Source organism: Citrus clementina, unplaced genomic scaffold (genome assembly GCF_000493195.1).
Source record: "Citrus clementina cultivar Clemenules unplaced genomic scaffold, Citrus_clementina_v1.0 scaffold_7, whole genome shotgun sequence".
Classification (NCBI taxonomy): Eukaryota; Viridiplantae; Streptophyta; class Magnoliopsida; order Sapindales; family Rutaceae; genus Citrus; species Citrus x clementina.
In genome coordinates, this window is record NW_006262075.1 from 3683182 (window position 1) to 3709323 (window position 26142).

General features: G+C 34.5%; 4 protein-coding genes across 6 annotated transcripts; 1 reads left to right on the top strand and 3 right to left on the bottom strand.

Annotated features, from left to right (window-relative positions):
• Positions 1-7886, bottom strand: LOC18035797 (probable cadmium/zinc-transporting ATPase HMA1, chloroplastic). Its single transcript, XM_006425927.2, has 13 exons — positions 7204-7886; positions 6548-6698; positions 6284-6468; positions 5991-6137; positions 5591-5786; positions 5174-5286; positions 4768-5009; positions 3595-3700; positions 2353-2517; positions 1825-2041; positions 1174-1361; positions 1003-1089; positions 1-702 (listed from the first exon to the last, which is right to left on the bottom strand). The coding sequence occupies exons 1-13, from the start codon at positions 7651-7653 to the stop codon at positions 523-525; spliced, it is 2427 nt and encodes an 808-aa protein (XP_006425990.1). The 5' UTR covers positions 7654-7886; the 3' UTR covers positions 1-522.
• Positions 7887-9078: 1192 nt separating this feature from the next.
• LOC18035803 (protein MRG1) lies at positions 9079-16562 on the bottom strand. Of its 3 annotated transcripts, none has more exons than XM_024180316.1 (11): positions 16217-16562; positions 15268-15321; positions 15055-15068; positions 14080-14268; positions 13746-13781; positions 12950-12990; positions 12257-12358; positions 12008-12087; positions 9839-10008; positions 9556-9640; positions 9079-9451 (listed from the first exon to the last, which is right to left on the bottom strand). In XM_024180316.1, exons 1-11 carry the CDS (start codon positions 16318-16320, stop codon positions 9361-9363), a joined length of 966 nt encoding a protein of 321 aa, XP_024036084.1. In that variant the 5' UTR covers positions 16321-16562; the 3' UTR covers positions 9079-9360. The 3 variants fall into 3 exon arrangements, with proteins under 3 accessions (XP_024036084.1, XP_006425992.1, XP_024036085.1); XM_006425929.2 differs by having other exon boundaries at positions 14080-14225; positions 16217-16561; XM_024180317.1 differs by lacking the exon at positions 16217-16562 and having other exon boundaries at positions 14080-14225; positions 15213-15317.
• A 3013-nt stretch (positions 16563-19575) lies between these two features.
• Positions 19576-19920, bottom strand: LOC18035804 (precursor of CEP16). The gene has a single exon (XM_006425930.2). It carries the CDS (start codon positions 19918-19920, stop codon positions 19576-19578), a length of 345 nt encoding a protein of 114 aa, XP_006425993.2.
• A 3551-nt stretch (positions 19921-23471) lies between these two features.
• Positions 23472-25501, top strand: LOC18035805 (UDP-glycosyltransferase 84B2). The gene is given in 3 exon segments (XM_024180420.1): positions 23472-23534; positions 23536-24073; positions 24681-25501. Coding segments are annotated over 3 exon segments (1422 nt in total).
• The last annotated feature ends 641 nt before the right edge of the window (positions 25502-26142 follow it).

Here is a 26142-nt window from a genome sequence, read left to right on the forward strand (position 1 = left end):
TCATTAATGGGTTTAAATAAAGACACAAAGATCTGAATTAGTTTGTTTATTGGAGCCGATGGCATTCCATATGGGAAAGTAATGACATCCTGATGAAATAGTTGCAACGTACATAAGTGTGAAACAGAATAAAATACCAATTTTTCATTTGACCACATCTGCGAGCAGCTGATTAACTAAAGGTAGTGGTTGCTTGCTTGGCGGTAGAAGTTACTTCGAAGATGGTAGGCGTTAGTTGATCCTGATGTCATGGTTGTTACGGTATATCGGTTAATGGCACGTTTATTAACAAGAGGCACCAAGTCCCGACATATTAACTTGAATGGAAAAACGTTTTATTAGATCGTTGTAGTCAACTTGTTCCTAATAAGATAGATCCTGTGCATATTTGGATTTCGAGACCTCTTTTATACACGATCGGTAAAACATATCGGATCATCCAGAGCTTGCTTATGCATGAAGTAGCTACATAATGATTGGAGTAGAGAAGAGGAGCAGAGGAGGATTACAAAGGGCGTTTAGTTACAAAGATGCAGCCGGCATGGTATTTGATCTAGCATCCTTTTTCTGCAGCACAGAATGCTTAGATTTAAATTGGTTGATGAGATGTTGTATATCCTGTCGCCAGGACCACGACGGGTCATTTAGAGCACGTACTGAATTGAGGCAAACAACAAGAGTGCCGCCTTCATGTAAAAGAACCTGCACGTAGGCCAAGAAAGATTAACCAGAGAGCTATAAGTTTTGGTCAGGAGAGAAACGAACTTGAAAAGGAAAATTGCCTTCGTGATCAAATAAGGAAAAAAAACATAAGTTTTAGGGAGACCATGGTGGATGCATCTTCTTTACATGATAACACTCTCGCTTCAATCAACCATTTTCATGAAAACTTTTAACCATATTACATAATCGAGGGTCTTTTTTGGTGATCAGTTTAACCAAACCACCTCAATAATTTTAAGGAAAGAGGTCCCGAAAGCTAATCATTAGATCGATTCATACCGTCAACCAAAGGGGTAAAAATCCCAAGACCGATGGAAGAGATGCCAAAATTATACAGGATAAAGCAAGGGCTACATTCTGCTTGACCTGCAAGCACACGTTCTCAAAAGATCAATAATATGAAGGGCAGAAATTACTAAAAGACTCAGCAAGCCATTTGTTAGCAAATACCAGCGAAGTTGTTTGGCGAGACTTGGCAACACAGAATGGGACACCAGAGATATTGTTCCGCAGGAGCAAGACATCTGCAACAGCTATAGCAGTTGCACTAGCCCGTTGAGCAAGAACAATTCCCACAGTTGCAGCTGCGAGTGCTGGCGCATCATTAATGCCTTCACCAACCATGATCAAACCTCCTCCTGCAGCAAAATCCAAATTTTTTTGAGAAAAAACATTTTGGGTTCCATAAATTATAGGACAACATATTAAAATCGCAAAGTAACATCTAGTTGATTTCTCCAATAAATAAATAAAAAATCCAATGGAACATAACAGGAAACCTAGTGGTCAAACTATAGCAGTATATATTTTTTGATTTGAGCTTCAGTACCCTAAGCATGTGATTCCATCTGACAAAAGCCTGGTAGAGCTGGAGATTAGTATAAGCAAAAAATAATACATATAAGTGCACAAGTACTAAGAGGGGAAAGAAGGTGGTGGTCTTTCTTCATCTGTGTTTCTGTTAGTTTCAGTAACTACTAAATGAAACAATACAAAATTAGCTTAATGAATGCTTATTTACATGCTATTATGAGTTCTAGGTAGCCAAAACATAGAGACAATATAATGATCTCGAACCATGATTAAAGCTTAGGAGCTCACCCATATCCCTGGAGGTCCTCTTCACATGATTGAGCTTATCCTCAGGCTTCAGGCTGCAGTAAACTTCATTGATGCCAACAGCATTTGCTACTCTCTGCGCACTAGACTCATGGTCACCAGTTAACATCATCACACGTAATCTTGCATGATCTTTTAATTCTGCTATAACATCTGAAACTCCTGGGCGAGGCCTATCCTCGAGGTGAATCAATGTTACCTATGCAGAGTTGGAGGCAAACATAATCTCAACTCCGGACGTCAAGTGATTCATGAGATACATGACTTCTCATGACCTTTGTAATGATGGGGTATTATGTAGAAATTAAATAAATAAATAAATAATTAGGGAGCATCTACAAATTTAAGCATTTGTATCATATCGATACTTAAATAAGTTGGCACAATTATACAGAAAATTAAATGCAGCACTAAAATTAGGATCACACATTAACTAGAAAAGTTTCTCCATCAGCAAACGTAAACGTAAACAAAATGAGGGAACTAAATTAGCATAAGGGCGAACCACACCTTTTCATTAACAGAAAGAGCAGCATGAACAAAGCCCCTTCCATAAGAAGAACCATTCACAGCTTCCTTGATCTTTCTTGATTCATCTTCAGATTTACAGAGAGAAGTTATAAAATCTACAGAACCCAGAGATGCTTTCAATTCTTTACCCCCTTCAGTTCCTGACTATAACAAAGTACAAAAGATTGTAAATCCAAATTATCATCAGAGCAAATATTGGGGGAAATATAACAATTCCCAGCATGAACTTTTTGATAACATACATATAAAAATTTTTGTTGGTATAAGAGTGCATGGGGTTCATATTAATTACAAACTTCATGTTATAAATTAAAAAATGACAACTCAATTAAATAACATGTATTCAGTTAAAACCAACAGCATTGTCCTTCTAGGATACGCAATATACAAATATTCTTTTATTTGTACAGATTCTTGCGCACAACAGACCTCAGTGATCCATCCCATCTCCTGAAGAACAACCAAATAAAACAACACTGGTTTTGAAGTGAAATATCTGGATATCTCCATTTATGTATTAAGGGTAAATTTCGGATTACTTCCATTGTGAAATGACAATATTCAAAATATCCCCCAAACTATTACAAGCCTCAACTTACCTCTATTTTTTTTAAAAGATAAAGGAAAAATGGGGCACATTGATGCAATTTTTTTGTTTTCTTAACAAAAATGGGGGGTAAGTTAAGGTTAACATAGTTTAGGGTGTATTTTGAAGATTGTGATTTCATGAGGGGGTAATCTGAATTACTTACATTGATAAATTCAGGGAGATTGAATTTAGTGATCTACATGAATACGGAAGTACAAGAGAATGTATATATTTATGTAAAGGAATGGGAAAGATTAAGGAAAAAAAAAGGCTTAAATGATATTTTTGCAGAGATTTTATATTTTACAATAAAGACTCTAAAAGCTTCCTGTCAAACTATAAGATGTTTTCTCAGTCAAATAAATAGACTCAAGTCATAATTAAAGAGATGAAAAACTTACATTGAGAGCTGTAAGTTTCAGTCTCTAATTTGAATGTATAATTACCTTCTCATAGTTTGGGACAAAATTAACCAAAAAGAAGACAAAGAATATTATTGGAACCAGTAGCACCATTCTAATACAAGATTCAAATAAGTTAGAAGGTTGTTTACATTGTTCAGCCAAGATAATCATATATTGCTTATTGAGCAAACATGGGTTAAGGTACCATCAGAATATATTTTTTAGTACCTCAATGCCATTTACAGTTGCTGTGAGACCTCGACCAGGAAAATACTCAAAACGGTCAATTGATACAGAAGGAAGGTCCTTGCCTATACTATGGTCAACCACAGCTCTGCATGAAACAAATGAAGACTGGTAAATTAGTTTGATATGAAAGCTAAAGACTGAAAACATCTAAAATAATAGCCTAAAAAACAATTACGAAATTCCAATTGAATGGAAGACAGATGGATTCATTCAGCACCAATATAAAGCTCATTACATCACATGGTAACAAGGGAAAACAAGAAAATTCTAAAGATTTGATTCCCACACCCGACTTCATCAAATTTACCACACAACATCACCAAATATAAATTGTCCACTCATAAATGGTGGAAAATTAGTTAGACATTCATTCATAGACAATCAAATTTTAAGTCTTTGACATACTAAACAACCAAAGTTAAAATATGTTGAGCCAGAAAAATGTTTAACTCAACCTGTGGGAAAAGTGTTTTCCTAAAAGTTTAAACTGTAGAATTGTTGTAACATTCTTACCAACCTTATAATCTAACAAAGCTCCAACAGCTGGATTGTGCAAAGAGTAATCATATGGACAGAATCAAATACTTGAGCAAATTCAAACTTGAGAATCAGATGATGAGAACATGAATGACCAGTTGCAAGATGATCAAGAACTTCAAAACCACATATTTGATGTTGGTACCATGCATGGTGGAAAGTTCACATTGGCACTTCCATTATAAAAGATTGCAAACCAAGCAATCACCGAAGACTAACTGTATGTGTAAATCATTTTTAATCTAGTTCATAGTAAAAATCACCACAGATGCTATTTCCCAGTAAGATTTTGTATCATGTAGATGGAGAAGGACAAGCATGCAAGTCCTTTCTTTTAATTTAATTAGATTAGTAGGGCTAAGAGTGAGGAAGGACATGAATAACAGAGATGAGTTGAAGACTAGATTGCATTCAAGCACACAAGTCTCCATCCGTTTCGCACTAAGCATTTAGAATGGCAGATGATGTACACAGAAAGCTTTCTGCGCACTTGTCATGCAACTAGTAATGCTGGAAGCTAAGTATTTACAAAGAGTTATCATTCAAGCCACATCATAGGAATAGATTATTCAGGTAGACACTATACATGGAATGCATACTTCTGTGAAAAAGTACCTTCCAATAGGGTGGGTAGTACCCTTTTCCATGGCGGCTGCTACTGCAAGGGCTTCTTTTTCACAATTGGGAATGCAACAGGAGATGTCATGTGTCTTCTTGCTTCGAATCCAATGCCCATAAATTGGTTCAATTGCTTTGAACATAAGGCCCCCAGTTGTTAATGTTCCAGTTTTGTCAAATGCAATAGTGTGGCAAGATGCTAAAGCATCTAATACTTGTCCACCTTTAAGCAGTATCCCCTGTAAAAAGGATTGTGTCATGGCCACATAAGAGGTTCATCTCACCTGTGGAACTTAAACCCAACCACAACTTTTTGAGTAACCTCACTCCACCCTCCAAATGCACAACCCAAAAAAACAAAAAGAAGAGAGAGGCTTAATTATGGCAGTTGAATGATAGGTACCTTTCTTGCACAGGAGCTAATTGCAGTAGCATAGGCCAAGGGAGCTACAGCCAAGGCACATGGTGATGCAGCCACCATGAGCCCCAATGCTCTGTAGACTGATCCTCTGCATGCTACATGATTAAACAAGAGTCAAACAACACTGAAGATAAAAATGTCCAAAATGCCAAATTTTAGTGATATGCTTGAAACCTCTTAGGACATTGGTGAGAAACAGAAGCACCCAGCTATGATAAAGATGGAAGACCAGACCCTTTTTCAGACAAGAAGTATGCATTTATAAAGCTAAAAACATCCTTGTTAAATAGTTCAACCAGACGTAAGGCTCATAATTGCGATAATTGCACAATTAAAATGCTAGATAATTGAAAGAACTGAAGAATATACATAAAAATTTGAGCTCTTTCACTAGATTACCTGAAGTGCCGATAAATGACCACTTGAAAAGAAATGGCCCAATAAGAGCAATAGCCAGTGATAAAACAACTACCACCTTACTGTATTGCTCACCAAATTCATCCAACCACCTTTCAAGCTTCGGCTTGTTCAATTGTGCTTCCTCAGTCAATTGCACAATTCTATTAAGTGTGGACTCTTTCCATGTCTTTGTTGCCTGACAGAAATTTGGAAGGAAATTTTAAAGATGTGTAACCTGAGAACATAAATAAGCACCAACGGCCAAAAAGGATAGAAGAAGAAAAACAACAAGAGCTTTGACTGTTGTGCACTCAAGGGTTTCACAAGAGGTTGGAAAACAAGAACTTCTTTCCACACATCTGCCTCTGGAAGAAGTATGAAGCTAAGAAAATAAATATACCTTCAGGATCATTCTACCATCCAAATTCCTTGCACCACCAGGAATCCTGTCTCCAACCTTAGCCTCTAGTGGCTTGACTTCCCCAGTCAAGTGTTCAATAGTAATTGTTGCAGTACCTTGATAAACTTCACAATCAACAGGCACAGCCTGAATACAGTTCCAGACCAAATGAAGTTTCCATAATTTAGTATATGATTGAAAAGGTTAAAAACTTTCAATTAGAATAGCACAAAGTGATGCTGAAAAGTGCTCTCGTACGGGAGAAAAATGTAATCGTTTCTGTTATCACAGACCTCGCCAGCGCCAACCAAAATATATGAGCCAACTTCCACATCATGCACGGGTACACTTCTATATGCTAAATCAGAGACATCTGGTAGGTTGTCATCATCAACATTTAGCACAAGGACAGAATCTGGATAATTTTCTTTCAGCTCCTTAACATCTACCATTGCGCGGCTAGTGAAAAACTCTTCAGCTGCACAAGTGATAAATTAGTGTACGAAGCATAACTTAGCCTTGAAATATTTGACAATCCCCTAGTTTGAAAAGCTTACCAATGTGGGCCAGATTGAACATTGCAAGAAGTAATCCTCCTTCCAAGGAGTTTCCCATAAATATTGATGCAAAGGCTGCAAAAGCCATTAGCACATGAATGTTTACTTTCCCACCAGCAATATCAGTTAGAGCATCAAGGGATGCTGAGACCTGAGAGGAATCCAATAAAGTATATGGAACAATGAAAATGGTGACAATCAGGTCCTGAACAAAATATGTGACATTCCACAAATCCTGATATAGTTCATTGTAGATAAAGTAAAAATTCTAAAAAACAGAATGAGATTGGAGGAAATATACAAAAGAACTATAGAAGGAATTTTCTAGAGTGTACTCCCAAATGCAACCTAAGAATGTGATTGATCGCAAAAAAAGGAGCACAGGCACACATGATCAATTTCCAGATTCAAAAGCTCATACACCTGAATTATCATTATTAGCACAATGAAGTCCATATAATAATAAACTTGTGCTTACGTTTGTTGGCAGCACAGACAATAAAGCAACGTTATATACTACTATAAGTAAATACTCAGCATAATTATAATTCATGATCAAATACAAATAAAAATAAATTTCAAGTAAGTCCTAATATCTAAATCTAAGTTCCAATTTCCAAAAACATATGAATAATAATAATAATAATAATGCTTACGCCAACAAGAGGAAAAGCAACGGCGAGAAATGCATTTTGTAGAGGCTTAATCGCTGGTTTCGGTAACAAATAAGGACAAGCAGCAGCAGCTAGAAACAGTGCCGCGGCACAGCAACAAAGCTGCAGGTGCTCTCTCAAAAAATTCGCCAAATCTAACCATCTAGTTGCTTTAGCAAATTTAATAACCGCTTTCTGTGGTCCGCTCAGCTCCGAACAATCATTGTGACGGTGATGATGATGATGATCGTGATAGTGGTGCTGGTGATTAATGTGAGGATGAGATAGGCAATTAACTGGTCGGTAATTGAGAGGTTTAAAATTGAAGCGAATTACGGGATGAGTGAAGCTAAGAGTTGGTTTGAGTGAGTTGACTCGTTTGAGTCGTATGGAGCGAGTCGGAGACGGGAAACTCGCGACGTGGATGGTTGAATGAAGAAGAGTTGTTTCCATTGTTATAGAAATTGATGGTGGTATTCAGGTCATTAGCATAGTAGTAGTAGTAAACAAAGCTATTTAATTCGAAATGGAATGGAGGCCAAGGCCGTGGTGCTCACTGCTCTCTTCTTATTGTGTCTGCGTAGTATTTTGTCAATGACTGTTGCGTTTGTGCGTGCTCAAGAGTCAGGGCTCAAGCTTTGGTTGTAGTTGGAGAGAATGATTACACATTATGAGCTCATTTTTGGGCCTGCTTTGTTGCTTGTCTTATATGGCTGCCATTACATTCAATTAAATACTGTGATTGTACTGAATTAATTTTAATTGAATTATATTAAATTATATAATATTATATTATATTTAGTATAATATCATATTAAAATATTTAAGAGTAATAATTAAAATTAATTTAAAAATAATTAATAAGAACATTAGCTATATAGTAAATTAGTGATTGGGCAGTCATAATTATAATAAATAAATATAAATTAATAACACGATTTAATTATTTAATTATTTTTTTTCAGATATATTTTATTTTATCAAAAAGTTAGCAAAAAGAGAGACGAGCCACGAGGCGCTAGAACACCTACGCGCTGATCCTTTTCTGGTAAGCTCCGATGGGGCAAAGATGGAGAAACCAGCAAACAGCCTTGACTGTTTACTAGACATTGTTCCAGCTTTTCACCCTCTGCAATCCTACCTCACAATTCTCAAGGTTGAAGGGAAGTTCATTTTAGTTGGCGTTGCTTCAAAGCCCCTACAATTTGATTCAGCGTACCTAATTCTTTGTACGTTATTGGTAATTTTCATTCCAGTTAAGCTACACAAAATTTGGTTAAATAAATGTTGCTAATTAGGGAAGAAAACAGTAACGGGAAGTTATGTCGGAAGCATGGAAAAGTCGCAGGAATTACTGGGTTTTTGGGGACAGAAGGGTTTGACGTCAGTGTTAGAGTTGGTTAAAATTGATTACGAAAGCGGGGCATTTGAGAAGATGGAAAGAAATGATACGAGGTGTAGGTTCGTGCTGGACGTCGGTGGCAGCAGCAGCAACCTTGGATGATGCGGTTGTCTATAAAACAAGGGCAATTTCACTTCTAAAATAATTTCGAATTTTGGCTTTTCAGTTTTCATTATGCTGAAATAATCTCGATTCATGTCACAAGTTGACAACGGGGTTCCTTCCTGAGTTTTGCTTTTACTCACTTTTTCAGTTGCAGGTAAGTGTTTGCTTGTCCTGAAATTCATCTCCAGTGTGAGTAACTGAATATGGGCATATTGCAATATCAGTTCAGTTTGTTTGTGGTTGCCAATGAAGTCCCAAACATTTGTAAAGAACAAAGGTTTATATATAAAGAACAGGGAAATTCTCTCTTACACTTAAACGTGTGAGAAGAATCGGTTATCTCACGAAATGTCAAAATGCCAAGAGAGGGATAAGCACCAGGAGGCTTCACATTGAATCTAACATCAACTAATCAACAAGGTTTGTAATAAGAAAACATTTGGCTATTGCAATCAAATCTTTTCACGATACAAATAAATCTCACTCACCGTCTGAAAGAGAGAAAGAATAACAGATTCTATAGTTACAACAATTGGACGCCGTATTCTCTGGGTTGTTGACGCCAAGATGGTCATGAAGCTCTATGACTGACTCCACCATCTAATATCGGCAACAATGAGTGTGCAGATGGCAGAGAAGATTCTGCAGAAACATTACTCATCTTTTCCTTTGCCTTTACCTTCAGAAACTCTCGACCCATCGTAAGCAGAAAGAAAGAAAGTACTCTGATTTTTCTGCATAAACCTGCAATATATTGAGCATAAACACATAATATAGTTATATCTCAAGCAATGAAAGACACCAATTGAGCATTTAGGTAACGAGTCTAATGAGTGAGGATTCAATACTTGAGAAAGTCAATCATTTTCTGCTGCAAGCGGATAAGTGTTTCATCTTCGATGTTGACATATGCCAATAGCTCAGGCAACTTAACTGCAAACGTGTGGAAAACTATAACATTAAGTAACTCACATTTAAACAAAGTTAGTTTCATGCCGTGGATAGCATTAAGTTATTTAGATAATCTATGTAGTTCAAAATCTCACAATCTATATAGTTTCATGCCGTGGATAGAATTACATGTAAAACAGCATATTTATGACACTCAAACTGCTCCAAAAGCATACTTACCAAAGAGGCGTAGCAAATGTTCAGCACCATAAATGGTTGATGGAGAAACATTATCCACAACTAAATCATGATACTGTTGGCGCTCTTTCTTGTAAAGGAGCATCACAGGCAATGCTTTGTCGAAGTAACATCTAATGCCTTTCAAGATTTCTCCAATTGAATCAGTCATCCTGAAAGAAAATATGATCCATGTGACCATTAAAAGTGTAATCTTCAGAATTATATACTGGAGCGTTAAAAGTGACGACTTGATTTCAACTTATTCAGTACAGCCAAAACTCAGAAAATAAGTTCATAACACTAAACTTGTGGACACATCTGCAGGCAGTTTACATGAGTAAGCCCAAGAAAACAATTAATGCCTCGGCAACAAAATTATCTGTTCATTTGAATCGAAATGTTTGTGTTTATGTGAGTGCATAGAGTGAGAGGACAACACCAAACTCTGCTCAGGGAAGAGGACAGCAGCATCCTCATAAAATCAGTATTAAATATACAATACCCTTATCTTGATTTCAATTCAGAAATATTCCATTCAATTTAAAATTTGTACAGGCTGACTCTCAATAAGCTGAGGAACCCAGATTCAACCATTTAAATCCATGGATAGGGGCTCCATGTCTTTTCATTTCTCTTAAGAAAATTAATCCAAATAAGCTTCAATTCTAAACATAAGGAAGAAAACAGTAAAAAATAGCGTTGATATATTCACTATGAGAAGGAAGCCAAGTTCTAACTCCAGCAGTAAAGAACAGAATTGATATATACTAAAATCATTTTTCATTAATAAAGCTTCCGTACCATTGAGGTTCACCCAATGTGTGTGTGCGTATCCTTCTCTACAGTGGATGCCCTCATTTTTTTTTTTTTTATGCAGACACACTTTTAAGCCATACGGTTTAATAAAGTTAGATTTTAATGGTATTAAAACGCATGATTTTATATTGCATTAAAAAATAACTCTATTAGATTACACGGTTTAACAGAGTGTCCGCATTAAGAAAAAAACGAAAACGAGGGTGTCCAATAAAAAATACTCTCAATTTTACACTCATTAATATCCATTGGATTTAGTTGAATCAATGGATGAGATTTACTGAAATTAAATATCCAAGAATTTTTTTATATTTCCTCTCTCCATGTGGAGCCCACCCCAAATCTTTTCCCCTCTTGTATTTTCTCTCTCCCTTCACGTGCTCTCTCCACTTCCCTTCTCTTGTTTTTTATAATCTCTACTTTTTTTTTTGTTTTTTTCCCCCTCAGCTACAAAATTTCTTTACTCTCTCCAAATTCATCTCCAGCTCTTTGTTTCATCTATTTTCTCTCTCCGCATACAATTGAAAGCGCAAAATCGCCAATTGAAAGCTCAAGACCGATAACAGTGATTTGACTTGTTCCATTGAGAGATTTGGTAATCGGTGCCAGTGGTTGGATTTGAGCAATTTGGAAGCAACGTTGTTGAGCTTATCAGTTGATAGAATCAAACACGTCAACAAAACTCCACAAGATTGCAAAAATCAAATTGACTTCTTGTCATCCAATGAGTCACACCTTGATAGGCTCTTACTTTTCACCCACTGCACCACCTTTCTGTTTTTGGGTTTCTGGAAGAGATTAAAAGAAACAAGAGTAGAGTGTTGGGGGGTAGGTAAAGAGCACTTGAAGGGAGAGAGAAAATACAAGACAAGAAAGATTTGGGGTGGGGTCACATGGAAAGAGAAAATATAAAAAATTTAGAATATTTAATTTCAGTAAATTTCATCCATTGATTCAACTTAAATCCAATGGATATTAATGTGTAAAATTGAGAGTATTTTTACGGGCCTGCTGACCCACGTGTATGTGTGTGTGTGTGTGTGTGTGTGTAAATGAACCTCTGAGCCCAAAGAATCAAAAGCCTAAGCTGGACGTATTTTCAATATCTTAAAAGATTTTTAGTAAGAAGTTAAAGATGATTCTATTCTCTATACAATTGAAAGAGATGAACACTTTTTATATCTGGATCCAGCAAGCAAGAAAAGAATTACCTTGTCAACAAAAAGATACTGGGTAAATTTGAATCATATCCATGTCACAGTTGGAAACAGATTATGAAATCAACAACTGTACAAATGACAAGCACAGGCACAAAATAATAAAACTACTGTATAGACTACTAGTAAAACTTACATGCCATCCTTCTTTGACCTGTATTGAAGGTACTTCGTCAAAATATCATCAACATTTGGCAAACGTGGAAGTTTAACAAGCTGCAGAAAAAAGGGTAATCTATCAGCAAAATTTATCACAGAATCAGATATATGTATTTTAAACTCAGCTGTTAAGAAAGCTTTCAACTTCCAAGACTTTATATCAATGTTCAAGCACCATTAACATAAGGAAAACAGAAACTTTTTCAACAGTCTGTAACAGACATACCTTGTCCTGCTGATTAACAAATTCCCAATCGTCAACAAGCTGCTTCTTTAGTGTAGAAGGGATTTGGATCTTGACAAGCTTTTCTACAGATACGTTGTCCTTCTAACAAATATAAAATCACACTTAGCCCAACAATACAAGAAAGCACTCTCAAATGGAGCATTTTTGTATGCAGACACATCTTTTGCCAGATTCAACTTAAGTTGAGCAGTGTGACAAAAATACAAGTAGCTGAGTAATTTAATTTTGAACAAGGAAAATCGCATTGCATTCCTTATCATAAATATCCCTATTTGTATTCTGAAGCCTATAATCACATTTGAACTTACAACATATAGATAACCATATCCAAGGGAAGTTAAAAAAATAATATATATAGCAACCGATAGAGGTAGCAGGTGCGAACTGGTGCATCAGATGAACATCCAGAAACTAAGACACAACTGATTCGAGATGCTACATTTAAGCATATAGAAACTAGAACTCAATTTATGCATCACTTTTAACCTCACAGCTTATGTAGAACTACTATACATACTGTGGATTGAAAGGAGTTCAATAAAAGTTAATCATAAAATAATAGTAAATAGGACAGCAGCTCAAATGCTGCAGTTGGCCATAGAAGCAATGGATTCAATAAGTGTCTTCAGAAAACAAAAAGATATATATTAAAGCATTATCTACAAACCAGACCTCTGTGCCTGAGTCACTCTTTCGCTTCTTCCCTTTTGCCACTGCCACAAAATTAGCTTATGTTACAACTAAAGTTCAGAGTCCTCCTATAGCATGTCATTTTCATATTGATAAACAAAAACAAACTTCAAAGCAAGCAAAAGGTAGATATACGGCCGTGCTTCAGCATCCTGTGAAATTTCAGTTTGTTTCAAAATGCATTTAGCGGAAAAGAGACTATATTCTTATCAAGAAAAGAGAAGAGACTATATTGAGTGCCAAATATTACAGAGAATGCTGAAAAATTTTCAGACATTATGGATCTCTCAAGGCTGAAGGATTATAATGGTGAATTGCTTGTAATCCCAACATCTTCAAATAATCTTGTCCCACAGAATGACATAGCACTCCAAAACCTTTGTTGACCACTATATTGAGTGCCAAATATTAATCTGAAGTTAGCATTGAAACTGAACTCATAACAAACATAAAAGCAAAGTATGTTATAATTATCAGTGAAGTCCTGACAACAAACTTAACTAGGTTTTCATGGCTCCAATCAGAATTTGACATCGTGAAATTAATAAGATTAGACACATATATCCATCTCCCCATTGAAGGTTGTTTTTTATTTTAATTATTAAAAGAAATACATTATGAGAATATTATCATGTAAATGATATAGTGTAAGGCAATTGCTTCACACGCATGCATCATGGCAAAATGAGTATCACAAAAATAACTTCAGTAAGATCTCCAATGAATGGTACAGATGACGAGATATTTTAAAACTAAGGGAGAAAAGAAAAGTTGATACCATAGCTTTTGATGTCCTCTTTCTCCACCTTCACATCTACAACATCATAATCAATATAAGCAGTCAATAACTAGCATAAAAGGCACCAAATATTAATTGGTCCGACACTTGAAACTCCCAAAAAACTAAAGTAACAGAAAAGATAATTGAAATAAATTATAAAATATTGAGAAAGGAAAGTCTAGATGAACCTATATTCAATTAGTGTGATGCCATAGAAAAGATAAGCTTGGCCATCTGACACCATATCTAAACATAATATCTAAAGAATGAACTTAGACTTCCAATTGAATGGATTTTTTAAGCGTAAGAGATAAAAAGGCTTTAAGCTAACCGGTAGAACTTTTTTGCTTAGTCTGAGCTGACCGTCCAGACTTTGAACTCCTGTCTGCACCTTGTTTTTTTTGAAGGGCTTGCTGCTTCATGACATTCTCTTCAGTATGTTTCAGCAACCGGTCCACACCTACCCACTCGTCCCAACTGTTGGCAAGATGTCCAAGCGATAGTAATGATTTCTGTATCCCTTTCCGAAAAGGGCAATAAAAATTAATGAAAGCAAATTTTCCTGGTCTCACTGGGAAAAGATTTTTCTCTGAAATAAAATTTCTCATTGTAGTTCCATCCAAGTAGAATTGCCTCATGTCCATACAATGAACTTTATTATAAAATTTTTTTTTTTTTTTGGAAAGGAACTTCTATTGTAAATTTTAGTAATGGGCAAAGTGTATCAGAGAAATATTAGCACATGTACCAGCAGCTGTAGCTCCTCCCAAGCCATCAAAATGAAACTTTCAAAAAGACAAGGAACCAATTTCATATGTTTAACTGATTAAGGAGAGCCAGTAAATAATTAAATGTTGAAAGAATAAAACTGGTGTGACTGAATTTCTCAATTTATTTAATTAAAAAAAATGGATACAAGAAGATGTGATCCATCATGATAGCATGGTTTTGGTAAGTTTGCAAGGTGCAGTTTCATTTAATAGCATTTACCACTTCTAAATCGCATATGAAGATGCAATCTAGAAATGTTTAACCACCAGATCAGGTTAATGTGAAGAACTGACAGTTGATGAAGAAAAGAGAAGCAATTACATTGAGTGTTTCTGCCTAAAAGAGTGCACTTTTGAAACAGTGCAGTCTGTATCATACAGATTGTTAAAGCACTAAATATTTCGGTAATGTTATAGTGAGGAAGAAAGCAAAGGAGAGAAGATGACCTCCAAATCAAGCACTCTGTTGCTCACCATGTTTTGGAATCAGAACTTAAAATATGAAGTAAGACGAATACAACAGAAGGCATACTCACTTTTTGTTCCAACCCTGCAATACAGAAAATGTGTCATCACTTGTATATATGAGGTAATCCTATGTTTCCCCACCATATCAGTGGTTCAAGCATTTAAATTGCAAGAATATCATTGTCTTTACAGCAGTAACTGAAAGACGCTCCCAAAGAAAGTATACCATAATTCAAAGTAGCCAACTAAAAGAGAGAAACGTAGTTGGTGGGAAGACTCACAAGGTAGTGAACATAGTATCTCCACTCTTTTTTCCGAAGCTCAGCTTTTTGAACCTAAAATAATTGAGCACAGAGTAATCAGAGTAGAAACACTAAAGTTGAAATGTGCACAAGAAATCGAGAAAAAGATTAATCAATTGGAAAACAAGAACAGGTTTTAAGATTAAAATTATAACGTTTTACCAATTGTAAAACCAAACATCCACTTCAGCAACATATAATTGGAGGCACAATATAAAACAATTATACTTATGCAGCAGATGCTCCCTTGACCCTTAATTCCTCCTAACAGAATAATGAAGGACAACAGCCTCCACATAATAGCATTTCAATCAAATTTCGGTAGCATTTTCTATATATGTCACAAAAAACTCAAGCTCTAAAGCCATTAACAAAGAACCATAGCTTAATTTTGACTCACATCAGAATATCTAATCTCTCTCTCTCTCTCTCTCTCTCTCTCTCTCTCTCTCACTTACTCACTCACTCACTCACTCACAGACACTCACAGACACACACAAACACACCCACAGGCAAAAGACTCGATATTGGCAAATTTAGGAATTCCAGAACTAAAACAACCACTCAAATGTACTCAGTATAGCCACTGACTCAATTAACAACACAAAAACCTGCAATGGAACGCAAATTAAGCTTTTGGAAATTGATAACATGAATGACGAGCAAAACAAATTTAAGTACATATCACATACCTAATTTATAAACTATGAGCTAAAGATTTATCGAGAACCAAAGGGCTAGGTCGAAGACCCAGATTTCGGGCGTAAAACACAAATCATAACTTCATATAAAGCCAAAATAAATTTAAAAAATAAAATAAAATAAAGACAGTTAAATAACGTTAATTTAAGAAAGATACACGAAGAAGTGACCAAAATAACGTTAATTTAAGAAATACAAAGCAGAAATAGAGAAAAGAAAGAAATGCCTTGGCTTCGTAGATGCAAGGACCATGATAGGCGAGGACTCGCTCGCCCTCGGAGAAGAGGCTGGAATTGGACGGAGGCGTGTCTCTGCTCGAAGTGTCGCCATCGCTGCCGGTATCGTCCTTCGATGAGCTTCCCATTTTGAGCTTATTCGAAGCAGCGCCAGACAGACTGAAGATGATCTCTTCTTTGACTTGTTAATTTTAGCTGCAGGTCATTCTCTTCTGCCGCGACTCGTCGCCCGGCTGTTCTCTATTCTCTCGTTTCGCCCACTGTTTGAAGTGGAATCGCTACGCGGTAGCTGTGATTTAGAGGAAAAATTAGTAGTGAACCCCTCAATTTAATATGTTTTGTTAATTAAGACCTTCAGTTTAAAATAGTTTACGAATGACTCTAATATTTGTTAAACGTTATTTAAAGAAAAAAGTACTAGAATTTATCGTTTTTGTCCTTTTTATTTTTTTGGTTGCTTCGATCTTATGCAATATCATAGATGAAGTAATCATAAATTACGATGGAAAACTGCAAAAGTAAAAAACAATCAATTCAGTAGTCCAACATTGATGCTGGACTTAAAATTTTTTTTTCCCTTGAATATAAATATTTGGCTTAAGTAGATACATCTCCTATAAAAATGTGATAGTTTGATCTAAGTTAGTTCTAATAAATTTATATCGGTAATTATGATTATTAAAAAAGCACGACCAGGTAATTAAAAAATAAGAAAGATATCAAAATAGAAACCAATTTTTCATTACAAAAATAATAGAGATAAATAGTGTAATTATAACTTTAGGACAAAATGGAAGATTGAAGATGGGCGATTACTACTGAATCTATGTTAATTAAATTTATCTATTTTCTAATCCAATCATCAAAACTCAGATTATGCATTGAAGTTTGGTACAGTTGTAATTTTCAACTAGGGCGTAGAATGCGAATGAGGAGAGAAAGAAGAAAGCCATTAAGAACAGTTTAGTGAATGATTAAAAACTACACTAAAGAGTGGCTTGAAACTAATTATATTATATTAGCCAAGTGTAGTCATCGATATGTTTAAATATGAGTATGCATATTAAAATGAGTATACATGAAATCAAAATTTATAGTCGAAACCCTATTTGTTATTGATGTTTGGTAGTTCTATGTTATGAGATAAACATTTTGTGCGAAAAACCTATTTAGCACTTAGACATTTATTGTCAAAAAGTTGTTAAGTAAGCCTTGAACTTCTTAACTAACTTAGCTAAGTTGCTTGCAGAAGAGTTAGATAAAAAAAGTAATTAGTTAAGTAAAAAAAAAGAGTTTACTCATAGGTGTTTAAATTACTCATTACTTGTTGCACGTTTTAAATGGCAAGTCTATTTATAGGGAGACTTAACTAATTATAAAATATTCTAAATTTAAAGAGTTCTCATGATCCAAAGAGAATTCTCATATCTAGTAATTCTTAGAGTGTGCTAGATATTTCTATATATAAACTACGTAGAAATATGTTGATATTGATCATAGAAATATGTTATGAAAGAGGTATCAAGAAAATCCTTCGTTGTGAACACAAAAAAAAAAGCTTGCGGTTGTAGTGTCGTTGAAGGAAAATTATCCGACCAAACTACAAAAGCACGAATTTGCAAAGTCAGATTAGTCATTAGTCAAAGGGTGATCGAGTTGTAGAATTTGAGTTACAAGGAGGTGCAGATATATGTCTAACTTCAAAATCTTGTTGCGTGGCCGCTTCAACGTCGGCTGGACCTCACTAACATTGGCCTTACGAAATTTGAATAAGTGGGATGATGTTACAACTGTACCCACTCTCTTCCCTGATACAAGCCCAACAAAATAGAATATGATATAATAAAATATTATGACTCTGGAAATTAAAATTTCGGCCACCCTGGGGTTATGCCTGCTTGTCAAAAATTGCCTTCGAAAATAATAATAAGGGGACCAAAAACTTAGGCGGCTGTGCGAACTGGACTATATATTTAGCACGTCTCCATCGGACAAATTCATGGTTAGTTAGTATTTAGTTTATTAGTAGCAGCTGACGCCTACATTGTTGGTTCGATATACTCGCGCGCGCACACACATATATTCATAGTAGCTGGACATTTTGACCTAATTTTATACTATATACATACATAAAAACATATATATATGTGTGTGTATTCATTATTATTAGGGCTCATTTTACACGAGAAATATTTAAGGCACTTCATTTTAGCTTCTAAAGACACTTAATTACGATTTATTTATTCACAAAATAAATAAATACGTAAAAAAAATTAAAAGAATTTAATTTATTGAGATACTTTAAGGATAATGAAAAAAGGTTTTATTAACTTCTCCCATGAGAAATTCAATTATACTCGAAAATACTAATTTTTCATTTTCTAAACATCAGAAAATTGAAAATCTATTTATTTACCCCCAACCTAATATGTATTAAGTAATTTTATATTATATCCGTTGTGAATTGATCATTTTTAAATCACCCTTTACTTTTAAAAATCTTAATTTATCTCATTTTTGTTAAGATCGCATAACCAAATTTCATCAATAAACCCCCATTTTTCTCTTATCTTTTAAACAAAAATAAGAATTATCTGAAATTAAGATTACTTTTAAATATACTTTAGAATTTAAAATGTCAATGATATAATTTTTTTTTTAATAAACTGACATGATATATGCGTGTAAGTGTTAGATGAATAAAAACACATAAATCAACCCTTCTATTGACAACAAATAAAACGAGGCATACGACAAGCACAGAATAGTGTCACACAATTCGTATATTGTAGCTTTATGCTAAAAATTTGACTCTATTGTTGTTCTGTTTGTTTGATCGCCTTTCTTTTTGGTCTTCTGAACACATGGAGACTAATGAAATTATAGCAAAGCATTACTTTGTTAATTTTATTCCATTAAAGAATATTCTCTGCTTATTTTCGGCTCTTGATGCCATCAACTAAAGAGTGGCCCCACTGTACCTACCAAAGATATATTTTAGTGAAGGATTCAATTAACTTGAAGCAACAACACACAGGTATTTATATGATGTATGAAACGGAAGGTACACTACCAATCCCATTCACGTAAGCTATAATGAAAACAAAGGATATTACTTAATAAATTAAACATTGAAGCATAGCACCTAAATGATGAATTAGTTTGAAATTAAAGTAGAAGATATTACATTAAATGGCCTGCCTTTGACAGTGTTTCTAAGTATAGACGTTGAACAAAGACTTTGTTCCCAGAAAAAAAATTATATAACCGAACTGAGGATCACAGAAAGAGAGCTAGCTAGATTGCTTCTCCTTGCAACAGGTGTGTGAGAGTAACAGGTAAATTAGGGTTACTTGTGACCTGCACCAGGGCTTGGACCCGACTGCTTAATGCTTCCTAGAGTATGATTGTCCGTCAACTTGTGTCCTTCACCGGGGCTTGGACCCGACTGTTTCATGTCTCCGTAAGTATTCCTGTCGTTATACTTGTGTCCTACACCGGGACTCGGCCCGGATCTCTTGATTGCTTCAAGATATAATCCATCAAACAAACCCTCTAGCCCATCACTCATATAGTTCTTTGACATGGATATGTTGATGGGGCGGGCGGCTTCTGTCCCAAAGAAACTAAAACTCATTGGAAGAAGAAGAAGAAGAACCAAAAATAAGCTAAGAGATTTGATTGCGGTTGCCATTTGCTGAAGTTTAAATGAAAGCGTGTGATATATGCAACATGCAGAACCTGGTGTGCTATTTATAACGGCGATTAGTTTGGCCTTGACTGTGAGAACTAAGATAGTTTTTCTTTGACTATAAATTACGTTGGACTTTAATATTGCACCATTCAAACAAACGTGATAATTTTTATCTCCCTTATTCAAATAAACGTGTGAAAGAATATATTCTTGGCTTGGTAACGAGGAACCAACGAGCTTCTTGACTCGAAGAGCTGGAAAAAGAAAATGAGAGAAATTGAATAAAACTAGAGATTGCGAGTCCAATTTGGAGGTGAATTGAAGAGAATGATATGAATTGAAAATAGAAAAATAACTCAACAAGTAGCATGGGTTCTTTGGTTCATTGGCAGCCATATGGTCAGTAAATGACTTTTTTTCTTTTTTCCATCCCTTACCAATTTCCAAAGACCAACATATATATAGAGTTGTTGGGATTGACAAAAAAAAATATTATTTTAACAAAGTTATTTATTTATCAATAAATGAATAATTTAACAAATTATGGATAAATAAATATTTGTTAATTTAGGAATATATTTTATTTTAAGATGAGTTTTGTTAATACATTGTACATACTTACCTATGAAGGAGCACATATTGTATTTTCTCAGTTCAACAGTTTCTCCTCCAACAGCTATAAACCATCATGCTTGCTAGTTCATTTTAACATATTACATACATATTCTAATATAATATCTATAATAATGCTTATTGGAATATACATCAATTTGTTCTTATTCCTAAATTTGGAATATATTAGAAAGACATAAAGAAAATGTACCAAACGCAATGCATGCTCTACACAAAATTAAGGATAATGCTCTAGTCAATTTAAGAACAAAGAAAAAATAAATAATTTTAGATTCTTAAATGTATAGTTTGCAAAGAGTTGAATTCAAATAATTAAAGTTGCAAAGAAAAAAAGATCCTAAATGTTGTGAATTTTATAATTTATTCATTATTTAATTTTGTATTTGGTTAATTTTTAATTTATATTTTCATTGGACTCTAAACACATTCAAAAAAAGTTATTATCTTATGCGTTTAGCAAAATTATTAATTTAATACACTAACCCAAGCTAGCACCAAAAGATTTTATTATTTAATCAAGGTTATTAATTTATCAAATATTTATTTTTTGAGATTTTACTGTATGTTGAACATTATAAGAAGGATTTATGTGTATTTTAGTTGCTTGTTGTTTTCATTTTTAGTCTAAAGTTTTAATATATTTAGTTGTCAAACAATTTCATCTAAATTAAATGGAAAATTTTAAAATAGTCCACTTTTATTTGAAGTCTGAATGTTGAATATTAAATAAATAAGTAGTTTTAGTATTACAATGATTATTGATGTTATGCTAATATTTATTTTTGTGATGAATTCAAAGAGAAGAAGTGTAATTTATTATTTTTTAAAAAATTTCTATTGATCACATTAATTAACTTGTTAAATTTTTAATATGAAGAAGAAGAGTGTGTGTGTACACAACACTTAAAAGGAATGCGCATGTCACTTTCAAAATTTTTTATTTTAAAAAAAATTAATACTTATAATCATATCAATTTTTTTTAAAAATATGTTTATCACCCAAAAATATCTTTTGGTGATTTTAATTGTAAGAATATTTTAATTTGAGGAAAAAGAATACCTATACCCTCAAAGTCCAAAGAAGTGATCATTTACACCCCCGAGTTTTTAATAAAGAACTTCAAGACTTTGAATATAATAACTAAAAATTTTGACTTTAAATTTTTTAATAAATACAAATAAGTATAATATAAATAATTTAAAATATTCAATAGACTAATAATAAGTATTTAAAGTAATTTTAAAAATTCCAATTATTATATTTATTTTAATAATATATTTGCAATTATTATAAAGATTTTAATTAAATCACTGGGTTAAATTGATTTTACTATTAATAAAATATATCTCACATATCAATAATATTAAAATGATTTTTATAATATTCAAAATAATTCTAATTTTTATATATTAATTTTAATAATATGTTTCTATTGATTATTAAAATTACTTTGATATAATAACATATGTCTAATAGATAGTAAAATATTAAAAAAATTAAATATTGAAATTATTTTAAATGAAAATATTATTACATTTATTCTAATATTATATTTCTATTATTATAAATATTAGAGTCAAATTTTTTGGATTAAAAAAATTAAAGAGAATTATAATCAAAAGGGCATCCTTTATTAAAAACCTAGGGTGCACACGAGTATTTTCCCAACCCTTGGAGCCAGGGATGTAGTCAAAAAATTATTTTAGTTGAGACAAATTCAATTTATAATCCAAACTATGAATGCAGCTTAACTGACCATGAATGCAGCTACACTGGCTCCACTAGTGGGTGTAACTTTTATTTTCCTTTAATTTTAAGAAATATAAATAACATTTTGGAATGAAATAACTTTAAGGGCCATCCACATAGGTAAAGTTGAGTCCCGCCAAAGGATTCAATTTCTTTCAATTCAGCTGAAATATGGTTGCGGCAAATTGTTTGTTTCAAGTTCCTGTCTTTTTCGTTTGGCTTATTGCTGACCCCGAAATATACTGCTGAGAATTAGACACGTGGGGATTCAACTCATTTTCATTTTGCCTTGTTGATGATAAACTGCAAAGAATTAGAGCCAGTTTGTGAGTTGGCCATGCCAATTTATATAGGTTTGGAAAAATGATATTTACCCATCGAACCTGATCTCAAACTCACCAAAGCAGACTTTTGGAGTAGGTTTGTTATCAATTAAAGACTTCGGAAACTTTGTTATTAGCTTAATTTTTATTTATTCTTTAATGAGTTTGGGGTGAATTGGAGACTTCGAGTGGGCTCTCTCCATGGCTCATAAATTTGGCATACTCCTATTAGCCAGTTTAGTGTTTTAGGTTATGGCAGGTGCGGCCGTGCGGGTTATAAGGAAACCATCTTGTTTGGAAAAAGGTCTGGAAATTTTCTTAAAAGGGGCAAGTAAGCATGAAATAGCACAGTAGTTAAATTTTGAATAAGAATTAAGTTCTATAGCGGTTCAAAATTTGAATAAAAGTTAATTTTAGGCTTATCTACTCAAATACCCCAGTATCAACAATCAAGCTGCCAAGACAGGCAAGGGTAGGAATTGAATTCTTTTCCATGTTGTTTGAAATGGAAGATCTCCACTGTCAGATCCTGCCTGATATTCCTTAAAAGGCTTTGCTTCATTGTTGTGTGTGCCCTGTGCAGTGATATAGATGGTAATTTCATAGAAAATTAAAGTTATTTTTATTCAGGTTTTAGAATAATTAAAAACGATAATTCAGAAAATTAAAATTCATTGACGACATTAGGTTATATATGATTCTTTAGACATATAAAATCAGTTTAACTTGTAACATAGAACATTGAAGTGCTTAATATCAGTGCAATTGAACTGGTTTTTCTTTCTCTTTAAGAATCTTAAAATTACCCAATTGCCTTCTTGCTCACTCAGTCACACAAGCTAGCGATGGGAAGCGAAGTGCAAGTACGTGTTTTAATGGTCACATTCTCAACGCATGGGCACTTGAACCACGACTCTCAGGCTCGCAAAACGCCTCGTTTCGAAGGGCCTTCATGTGACTGTCGCCACCACTGAAGCTGCGCGTAAGCACTTGATGCTCAACCTCACGGCTACTCGCATCACCGAAAGCACGGTTCAATTTGTGTTCTTCCCTGATGGCCTCAGCGACGACTTTGATCGCATCAAATACGTAGGTGCCTTCATTGAATCACTTCAAAAGGTAGGGTCCAAGAATCTCTCAAGTATTATTAACAATCTCTCCAACAACGACAAAAAAAAATCCTGCATCATCACCAATCCCTTTATGCCATGGGTCCCCGATGTTGCAGCAGAGCACAAAATCCCTTGTGCAGTGCTTTGGATCCAAGCTTGCGCTGCCTACTACATTTACTATCATTACTTTAAGCATCCGCAATTATTCCCATCTTTAGAGAACCCAAATGAGGCCGTCCATTTGCCCGCTATGCCATCGTTACTAGTAAACGAACTTCCTTCATCTCTCCTTCCTTCAGGTCCCATTCACTTTGTAGAAACTAAAGGGTATTTTAGTTGCTCAAACACCTTTAGCTTCTGCCCAAGATCCAAAATCAGATTCCTAGATGCTTGTCTATAGATGACTTGAAAAAGATTTAATCAAGAACCTCAACTGGACAGAACAATCAATGGTTTAAGAATCAAAGAATCTAATCAAACTAAAGAATAAAGAACAGAAGAGTTTTAACGTGGTTCAGCTAAATCACTTAGCTTACATCCACAGAGGAACAAGACTTCAGGCTTTTATTGAATGAACTCAAGATTACAGAGAATTTACAGATTGTATCTCATGAAAATTAAATTCCCTCATATGAGAGATTAACCCCCTTTTATACTCATGATTCGTAGCCAGCTATCTGCACCAGAATCGGCTCCTTTTAGTTGCTGATAACCTCCTGGAAAACTAATTCCAGATGCTCACGTGCAAGCCATGCTTCATCAACGACTTTTAACGGCTTCTCATTAGAACCATTCACGTGCGCATCATGTGTTTCACTAACTTAAACGACAGTCACTGATACCGTTTTAGTTAGCTTTGTATTTAAACACCAAAACACACTCTTCTCAAGTCATTTTGAATGCCACTGAATTGCTTTCACTGGTTACTTTACACACTTCAAGCAATTGGTTTAGATTTCGTGCAAAAATTGGATAAGGTAAAATGGATTCTGGGAAGTTCTTTCTATGAGCTAGAAGAGAATGTGGTAGCGTCGATGGCTACGTTTACTCCAATTATTCCCGTGGGTCCATTAGTGTCACCATTTATGCTTGGAAAACAAGAAAACGCCACTGCTCCTAGTTTGGATATGTGGAGTACTGCTGAAGAATGTTCTTGCATAGAAATACATCAATGGCTTAACAAGAAGCCACCTTCATCGGTTATTTACATATCATTTGGGAGCTTACTTGTGTTATCGCAAAATCAGATAGACAGCATAGCCGCAGCACTGATAAACACCAAACGACCATTTCTTTGGGTGATTAGGTCCCAAGAGAATAAGGAGGGAGGAGTGCTGCGAGCTGGGTTCTTGGAAGAGACAAAAGACAGAGGCTTGGTCGTAAAATGGTGTTCTCAAGAGAAAGTACTTATGCACGCGGCCGTGTCTTGCTTCCTTACTCATTGCGGATGGAATTCAACCCTGGAAACTGTGGCGGCTGGGGTGCCTGTGATTGCTTATCCGGAATGGACAGATCAGCCAACGGACGCGAAGCTTTTGGTTGATGTTTTCAAGATTGGTGTGAGGATGAGAAACGAGGAAGATGGAACGCTTAGCATTCAACAAGTGCAAAGGTGCATTGACGAGGCAACACAAGGCCTCAATGCAACGCAAATGAAGAAGAGGGCTGTGGCCTGGAAAGAAGCAGCAAAGAAAGCCTTGGAGGATGGTGGCTCCTCTGATGCCAATATCAATCGTTTTATTAATGAAATTACTAGAAAATGAGGCCATTATTAACAATAAGCAAGCATTAACTTCAGCCATATTTACAAATTTCTTTTATTATTGTCTGATTATTCAATATATGTGTGTGTCTCTTTCTATCTTTATTTATATATATGATACAAGAGGACTCTAAAAAAGAGTTAAGGAGAAACTAAACGGGGATAAATCACCCCATACATATCATGAGTAACAAGAGGAGCAGCAACAACTGGAGGGTTATGGAATATATGAAACCCCAACGGAAGAGAGACGATCAAGTTTGCTATAAAATCAACTGTAAAGTTAGTCTTTCGATAGACTTTTATAATATTATAAACCGATTTACAACATTGTAAAATACTAAAAAGGCATTTTACAATATTATAAACTTGTCCCGCATTTTAATCAAGTGCAAAATTCCCATATTGGAAGCTGACTCATATTTATGGAATTTCTTATGTCATAACATCATTTGAAAGCTGACTATATATTACTATATGATTATATTGAAAGCTAACTCAAAATAAATATACATATGTTATAATATTATTTATTTATTATATGACTTGATATGATAGCTTTGATATATTCTAGAATTTCTAAAAAAAATTAGAGAAAGGGTCGAGTTCGCATGAGAGGAGAATAGCTGAATTAAATGCCCA